This window comes from Pantherophis guttatus, chromosome 4 (assembly GCF_059756535.1).
Source record: "Pantherophis guttatus breed Tessera chromosome 4, ASM5975653v1, whole genome shotgun sequence".
Lineage (NCBI taxonomy): Eukaryota > Metazoa > Chordata > Lepidosauria > Squamata > Colubridae > Pantherophis > Pantherophis guttatus.
The window spans coordinates 6,981,785-6,991,200 of NC_142066.1; the positions used below are offsets into that span (position 1 = coordinate 6,981,785).

The following is a 9,416-nucleotide window of genomic DNA, read 5'->3' on the forward strand; positions in this document are numbered from 1 at the left end:
TAATGATAGTCATAGGGTAGAAATAAGCAATCAAATCATACTAGGAAACAATCAATATAAATCCTAAGTATACAGCAACAAGTTACAGTCATACAGTTATAAGTGGGAGGAGATGGGTGATAGGAGCAATGAGAAGATTAATAGTAATAGTAATGCAGACTTAGTGAATAGTTTGACAGTGTTGAGGGAATTAGTTGTTTAGCAGAGTGATGGCATTCAGGAAAAAACTGTCCTTTTGTCTAGTTGTTCTGGTGTGCAGAGCCCTATAGCGTCGTTTTGAGGGTAGGAGTTGAAAGAGTTTATGTCCAGGATGCGAGGGGTCTGTAAATACTTTCCCAGCCCTCTTTTTGACTCGTGCAGCATACAGGTCCTCCATGGAAGGCAGGCTGATAGCAATTGCTTTTTCTGAAGTTCTAATTATCCTCTGAAGTCTCTGTCTGTCTTGTTGGGTTGCAGAACCAAACCAGACAGTTATAGAGGAGCAGATGACAGACTCAATAATTCCTCTGTAGAACTGGATCAGCAGCTCCTTGGGCAGTTTGAGCTTCCTGAGTTGGCGTAGAAAGAACATTCTTTGTTGTGCTTTTTTGATGACGTTTTTGATGTTGGGTGTCCATTTTAGGTCTTGAGATATGATAGAGCCTAGAAATTTGAAGGTCTCTACTGTTGATACTGTGTTGTCTAGTATTGTAAGAGGTGGAAGTATAGTGCACACACATCATGGATATTGACTCTGGGGGAACTAAAAATTATGATCACTCATGTAATATTCCTTCAGAACTGAGCAGATTCAGATGAACAAGATCTATGGGTTTAGAGGGAAGCTCACCCTTAATCTATAATTCTTTCTAATTCAGTAACGTGCCTAGAAAACTAAATCAACAGAGAAACCAAGCCAACATTCTAGTTTAAACTGAGCACTGAATGAGCTCAGAAATTAATATAGTACGCTTAACGATGAGTAACTTTCTCGAAAAATATAAAGGAACAAAAAATGTGTGCAAAATATATTTGCACTGATTACAAAATTATTTAATACTTCAGACAGAAACAAGTTTTCCCGTAATCAGTTACAAACAATACCATACCAAAATTATTTGGAAAATCATTAAATATTATTATTATTATTTTGAAAAGGTGTGCTTAATCTATTTGCAGTGTAACGACCAAATTCTACCAACACATCCTTGCCTTGGCCTTTGCTGTGAAGGAGATCAATGAAGACCCCCAGATCTTACCTAACGTCACTCTTGGGTTCCACATCTATGACAGTTACCAGAATCCAAGGATGACCTATCGCACCACTCTGGACCTCCTTTTCAAATCCCAGGAATTTGTTCCTAATTACAAATGTGATAGCCAGAAGAATCTGATGGCCATCATTGGAGGATTAGGTTCTGATACATCATCTAATATAGCTGAAGTTGTAGGTTTCTACAAGATTCCACAGGTCAATATGGAGCAAAAAATTCTGTACCATGTTTTTATGGCATAATTACTGCAAGTCAGATGTTAAGATGTTCTGCCAATCTTGAGATATAATACTTAGCACTCTTTTCTGAAATTACAATACCGCTCCTAGAAGTACATATTAGGGGTGGGATCCTACTGGTTGGACAACCAGTTTGCTGAGTGCGCACTTCGTTCACTCTCACTCTCTGGTTCGCTCTTGGCACGAAGTGGGAACTACTGGTCTGAACTGGTAGAATCCCACCCCTGGTATGCATCCTGGGACATTCCATAAATAAAGAAAAAAACTGAATGTAGTACTTCCTGGTCCTGTTCAAACAATTGAACTATTATAATGTGTTTGAAATAATTCCTAGAAATTCCATTCTATCTTAATATTTCAAAAGAAATAGAGGAAAAATGCCTTCTTTAGATATTTTTTTACAGGAAAACTAGATCCAGATTTGAGCTAATGACTCAACAGAGTATTATTCTGCTTTATTTTAGCTGACATATGGCTCATTAGCCCAAGAAGAGTTTCAGACTAGCAAACGCTCTTCACTTTATTTCATGGTCCCAAAAGAGGACCATCAATACATTGGAATTATTCAACTGCTTCATCATTTCAGATGGACGTGGATTGGGATTTTTACTATAGATAACAACAATGGAGAACGTTTCTTACAGAAAATGCAGCCCATACTTTCACAAAATGGAATCTGTTCATCGTTCGTAGAAAGGCTTTCACAACTAATCCACATAGAACAGTTTGGTGAACTTTATCATCTAGTCTCAAATATTATCATTAATTTGAGGAATAGCAACACCACTGCATTTCTTGTCTACGGAGAATCACTGACAATTATGTGGCTCAGGGCTATCATGTTTGTAGCAGATCCTGAAAACAAGCAAACTGCATTATTTAGAAGGGTGTGGATCATGACTGCACAGATTGATTTTGTGCTCTCCGGCTTTCAAATCATGTGGGATCTCCAGATGTTCCATGGGGCTCTTTCCTTCACGGTTCATTCAACAGCAGTTGTAGGTTTCAAGGAGTTTCTTCAGACCATCAAACCTCATTCAGGCTGCAGAGATGGGTTTCTGCAGGACGTTTGGGAACAAGCATTTGATTGTTCATTCTCAAAATCAGAATTACAAGAAATGTCCAATAGGCAGTGCCCAGTGGAAAAGAAACTGGAGGATCTTCCTGGGCCCGTGTTTGAAATGGAAATGACTGGCCACAGCTACAGTGTCTACAATGCTGTTTATGCTGTGGCTCATGCTTTGCAGGCTCTACTCATGTCGGGGTTCAATAAGAAAAAAACAATGATGGGTAAAAAAACTGACCTTCCCCCTCTGCAGCCTTGGCAGGTATTCTCTCTACATTGGACACTTCTTTTATTTCAATGAGCAATTTGATATAGAATTACCAATTGAACCTATAGCAGAAAGTCTTCATATTTTCTGCTTATGAAATCCAGTTCGCATAGAATAGAATAGAATAGAATAGAATAGAATAGAATAGAATAGAATAGAATAGAATAGAATAGAATAGAATAGAATAGAATAGAATAGAATAGAATAGAATTCTTTATTGGCCAAATGTGATTGGACACACAAGAAATTTGTCTTAGGTGCATATGCTCTCAGGGTACATAAGGAGAATATTCATCAAGAATAAAAAGATACAACACTTAGTGATAGTCAAGGTTACTAATAAGCTATCAAATCGTACTAGGAAACAAATAAAAACAATATAATTGAAAGATGCAAGCAACATGGTTACAGTAATAAGTGGGAAGAGATAGATACTAGTAAAGAAGAGAAGAAGAATAGTAATACAGTCTTAGTAAATTATTTGACAGTGTTGTGGGAATTAGTTGTTTAGCAGAGTGATGGCATTCAGGAAAAAACTGTCCTTGTGTCTAGTTGTTCTGGTGTGCAGAGCCCTATGGCATCCTTTTGAGGGTAGGAGTTGAAACAATTTATGTCCAGGATGTGAGGGGTCTGTAGATATTTTCACAGCCCTCTTTTTGACTCATGCAGGATACAGGTCCTCCATGGAATGCAGGTTGGTAGCCATGGTTTTTTCTGAAGTTCTAATTATCCTCTGAAGTCTGTGTCTGTCTTGTTGGGCTGCAGAGCCAAGCCAGACAGTTAAGGAGGTGCAGATGACAGACTCAACAATTCCTCTGTAGAACTGAATCAGCAGTTCTTTGGGCAGTTTGAGCTTTCTGAGTTGGTGCAGAAAGAAAATCCTTTATTGAGCTTTTTTGATGATGTGTTTGATGTTAGGTGTCCATTTTAAGTCTTGATATGATAGAACCTAGAAACTTGAAGGACACTACTATTGATACTGTGGTGTTTAGTATTGTAAGAGGTGGTCGTATAGGAGATTTTCTTCTAAAATCCACCACCATTTCTACGGTTTTGAGTGTATTTAGTGTATTTAGTTCCAGATTGTTCTGGTTGCACCACAAGGTTAGTTGTTCAACCTCCCGTCTGTATGCAGATTCATCATTGTCCTGAATGAGACCAATCACTGTTGTATCATCTGCAAACTTCAGTATTTTAACAGAGGGATCATTTAAGATGCAGTCATTGGTGCATAGAGAGAAGAGAAGTGGAGAGAGCACACAGCCCTGGGGGGCTCCTGTGCTAATTGTGCAGGTATTTGATGTAATTTTGCCTAGCTTCACCTGCTGCTTCCTGTCTGTTAGGAAGCTTATGATTCATTTATAACTGTGGTCAGGTTCAGCTAGCTGATTTAGTTTAGTTAGAAGAATATCTGGAACGATGGTATTGAATGCTGAGCTGAAGTCTACAAAGAGGACCCTCCAAAGACCTATGACCCTTGCATAGGTCTTTGGAGATTCAAGATGTTGTAGAATGTAGTGCAGAGACATATTAACAGCATCATCTGTCGATCTATTTGCTCGGTAGGGATCTAACAGCGGATCAGTGTTGAAACTACATTTTCATCATTGACAGTAGTCAAGAAACTACTGTCTTGTTAAGTAATAGAGTTGTAAAGGGAACCTGGCTTCCCCGTTGACTTTGCTTGTCAAAAGGTGACAAAGGTCACAAATTTGAAAAATGGACATAAATCAGTGCCATTGCAACTTCAAATAGTCACTAAACAAGTTGTTGTAAATAGAGGACTACCTATATTAGCCTTACAACTCTCTCTCTCTTTTTAAATTCTCTTTCACATAGCTCCATCCGTTTCTACATGGCATTTCTTTTAACAATTCGGCTGGAGAGAAAGTTTCCCTGAATGAAAAAGGGGAAGTAATGGGTGGATTTGATATCATTAACCTCATCACATTTCCCAATCGGTCTTTTCAAAGAGTTAGAATTGGAAGAATAGATCTGAGTTCTCCAAAAGGCAACGGATTATTGATTGAGGAAGATTTGATTGTCTGGCACCCAGCTTTTAATCAGGCATGGACTCATTTAATGGACTGTATCTTGAGCTATTATGATCCCAAACAGAGACCTTGGTTTCTTAAACCATATTGAGCAAAGCCTCTTTAGAAATCTAATTTCTATGTTTGTAAGAAAAAAATGGCATACTTTGAACAAATATGGCCCAGGATCAAGCATTGATCAAATTGACAAAATGATCTTACAATGTAAAAGTCTGCTTTTTCTTTTGGTTGCAATTACCTTTCAAATTATGGACGTTACCTTATTTTTATAACATTGTCATCTCGCATATTTATTTACCCATCTTGCCTTTTTCAAAGAGGCCCTTTTCGTCATCATTGTAATTTCAACAACTTTTAATGTAGAATATAAATCCTGCTAGTTAATATTCACTTGCCCTTTGGGAAGTAAAGAATTATTTACCCCAATAAAAGAGGGTGATTAATAACTCACGAATGAAGATGACCCAAGATAATGTTGAAGAATCTACTCTGAGTTGGTCACCGGTCAACCTTTGGTCCCGGTGACTGTCCCAGATTAGATCCTGCAGGATTAATAAATGGGTTTTTTAAAAAAATCTCCCTTTGCAAGAATCTTTTATCTTTATCACCAGGTTCTTCCAATTTCTCTGTGTAATGACCATTGCTCCCCTGGATACTGGAAGAAGGAGACTGAAGGAAAACAATTCTGTTGCTATGACTGTGTTCCATGTCCAGAAGGGAAGATTTCAAATCAAAAGGGTAGGTTAGACAATCTAGGAAGTTTTCATTAGGTTGATTTAAGCAAACGAAGAGGAGCGGTGTTATATACGAGTAGATAAATAGGTGACTAGGAAACTGGGTACCTATTTATCTACTCTGGGAAACCTTGACCTCTGATTGTTCAGTTTGGAGGCTAAAGATGCAGCATGGCCTTCTCCAATTCGAATAGACACTTGTTCAGCAGGCTGAGGCAAAAGGGCAGTCCCGGAACCAGCGAAATCTGGGGGCTGGGCAGGGGACAGAATGTATCTGCCCTCAGTGTGGAAGGGATTGCCACTCTCGAATTGGCCTTTTTAGTCACACTAGATGCTGTTTTAGGACCTCTTTCCAGAGCACGATACCATAGTCTCTTGAGACTGAAGGATGCCAATGTAACGAAATAGGTATCACTTCGGTGGGAAGACAAGCTGACACTTCATGTGGACTCATAGAATGCTGCTGGCATTGCACTTCCCATTTGCAATGCCCATTTGCGAGGCAGCTTTGGTGGTGGGAGAGAGCCCCATATGATGCTGCAGCCAAGACCACTCAACTTTCTTTCTGATGCAGAGCTAGTTCACTCCCTATGCTGCATTTTGGAAACATACAAGTGTGAACCAAATGGCTAGGAATCTTTGGCAGCCAAACTAATTGTTATATTAGCATTATAGTCTCCTGGCTAATGTAACATCACCATACACTAAATAATTAAGTGAATTTGTGAAAAGTAGAAAAATGTGGGTTAGACAGCATCACCACCAGATGGATTCATAACTGGCTGACCAACTGCATTCAACGTGTAGTCCTCAATGGAACTGCATCTACATGGAGGGAAGTATGCAGTGGAGTACCCCAGGGCTCTGTTTTAGGCCCAGTGCTCTTCAACATCTTCATCAATGACTTGGACGAGGGGATAGATGGGGAACTCATCAAATTTGCAGATGACACCAAGCTGTCAGGAATAGCCAACACTCTAGGAGATAGGCTCAAAATACAGAAGGATCTTGACAGACTTGAACATTGGGCACTATCTAACAAAATGAAATTCAACAGTGAAAAAAGTAAGGTTCTACATTTAGGGAAGAAAACAAAATGCACAGGTACCGTATATGTGGTACCTTGCTTAATAGTAGTAACTGTGAGAGGGATCTTGGAGTCCTAGTGGACAACCATTTAGATACAAGCCAGCAGTGTGCAGCAGCTGCCGAAAAAGCCAACACAGTTCTGGGCTGCATAAACAGAGGGATAGAATCAATATCATATGAAGTGTTAATACCACTTTATAAATGCCTTGGTAAGGCCACACTTGGAATATTGCATTCAGTTTTGGTTGCCACAATGTAAAAAAGATGTTGAGACTCTAGAAAGAGTGCAGAGAAGAGCAACAAAGATGATTAGGGGACTGGAGGCTAAAACACATGAAGAATGGTTGCAGGAACTGGGTATGTCTAGTTTAATGAAAAGAAGGACTAGGGGAGACATGATAGCAGTGTTCCAATATCTCAGGGGCTGCCACAAAGAAGAGGTAATCAAACTATTCTTCAAAGCACTTGAAGGTAGAACAAGAAGCAATGGGTGGAAACTAATCAAGAAGAGAAGCAACTTAGAACTAAGGAGAAATTTCCTGACAGAACAATGAATAAGTGGAAGAACTTGCCTGAAGAAGTTGTGAATGCTCCAGCACTGGAAATTTTTAAGAAGATGTTGGATAACCATTTCTCTGAAGTGGTGTAGGGTTTCCTGCCTGGGCAGGGGGTTGGACTAGAAGACCTCCAAGGTCCCTTCCAACTCTGTTATTCTATATTCTCATTTAAGCAAACTGTAATACATTACCTTAGCGTGAACATAACTAATACTTTTACGTCTTCTTCAAGATGAATATTCATTTTTATAGCTGTGACTCACATTCTGTTGTTCAGGTTTCAAACTTTGTCAATACATTATGTTACTTGAGACGTACATATATCCTCACGGTTTTCTTTTCCACATTTTGGAAAAAAATGGGAAAAGTCCAAATTGCCTACATTGTAATAAATTTTAAAATCATACAAAGGGTTGCATTTCAAAGAACAATTGTCCTTCCATTTCTGCTTGCTGTTATGCCAATCCTAAATTTTCCATTTGAGGAAAAATGGAATTTTCATAGAAACACGATCCATCTGGTAACCAGTGGAAAGAACTGAAAACGAATAACAACTGTCACCCGTTCAGACTGTAATTTGAATAATATGTCAAATTCCTTGATTTTCCTTCTAGATATGGAAGATTGCTCTGAATGTTCAGAAGATCATTATCCAAATAAAGAAAAGAATGGATGTAACCTGAAACTGCTGGTCTTTCTAACATTTGAAGAAAACTTAGGAATTGGTTTAGTCTCAGCAGCTCTTTGTTTTTTCTTTTTGACATCTTGGGTAATTGGAACATTTATCAAGCACAGGGATACCCCCATTGTCAAAGCCAACAACCGGTCCCTCACCTACACCCTCCTGGTCTCTCTTCTCCTCTGTTTTCTCTCCTCTTTCTTCTTCCTCAGCCAACCTGGCAAGGTCACCTGCCTTCTCCGACAATCAATGTTTGGCATCACTTTCTCAGTTGCCATTTCTAGTGTACTGGCCAAAACCATCACTGTGGTTGTTGCCTTCATGGCCACTAAACCAGGATCTCAGATGAGGAAATGGGTGGGGAAAAGATTGGCCTTTTCTATTGTACTTTCATGCTCTATCATCCAAATATGTATTTGTATTGTTTGGTTGTCAACATTTCCCCCATTCCCTGAGTTGGACAAGCACTCAGTGCACCCAAAAATAATTCTACAGTGCAATGTGGGGTCAGCTTTCTTCTTCTACTGTGTCTTGGGCTACATGGGTATCTTGGCCATTGCCAGCTTTATTGGGGCTTTCCTTGCCCGTAAATTACCTGACAGCTTTAATGAAGCCAAGTTCATCACTTTCAGCATGTTGGCCTTTTGCAGTGTGTGGATCTCCTTCTTTCCAGCCTATCTGAGCACAAAAGGCAAAGCCATGGTAGCTGTGGAGGTCTTCTCCATCTTGTCCTCCAGTGCTGCATTACTGGGATGCATATTCTTGCCAAAGTGCTACATCATTGTTGTACGGCCTGACCTCAACCACAGGGAGCAACTGATAAAGAGGAATTAACACTTGGTGTAATATTTCTGGCTTTGAGAAATTGCTCACGAAAAAAAAGAAAGAAGGATTGTTTGCTGTCCATAGGAGACATATAGAAGTCCTTAATTCTGACAACAGAGGATTGATGGAGGATTATCCTGACAACTAAGATTTATTATAGTTGCCAGTTGCAAAAGAAATGCTCATGCTGCTGCATTTGCAATCATTCTCCAAGATACTTTAATTAAACACCTTCTTCTTTCAACACCCAAAGATTGAAAGACATTGAAAATTCAGTTGTTTTGTTAGAAGATTAGAGATATTGAATCAAATCATGTTCAATGTTTGCATTTTACTTATTTATTTATGTAGAAAATTTATATAGCCACCTACTTGCTCACAGTGACTCTAGTCAGTTTACAACAATAAAACAAAATATAGGAATTAATTTTTAAAAAGCTAAATGTCCTTGAAGCCATTTCGCTTCTCACCTAAGAAGCTTCTTTGGTTCTGACTCTGACCAAGAATGGAAGAAGCTTCTTGGATGAGAAGTAAAATGTCTTTGAACAAAAGCAAAGAAAGTCCAGTTGCCTTTTGAAAAATCACTTTTGGGACAACCAACAACAAAAGAACCAGCACTCAGGAAATAAGTTGCAGACTATAATTTGCTGAG

The 9,416-nt window shown here is 39.0% G+C and overlaps 1 protein-coding gene across 1 annotated transcript; it reads left to right on the forward strand.

The window, feature by feature from the left end:
* The first annotated feature begins 2,388 nt into the window (after positions 1-2,388).
* On the forward strand, positions 2,389-8,888 carry LOC132709832 (vomeronasal type-2 receptor 26-like). Its single transcript, XM_087892336.1, has 3 exons — positions 2,389-2,559; positions 5,492-5,618; positions 7,875-8,888. The coding sequence occupies exons 1-3, from the start codon at positions 2,389-2,391 to the stop codon at positions 8,771-8,773; spliced, it is 1,197 nt and encodes a 398-aa protein (XP_087748462.1). The 3' UTR covers positions 8,774-8,888.
* Positions 8,889-9,416: the final 528 nt, after the last annotated feature.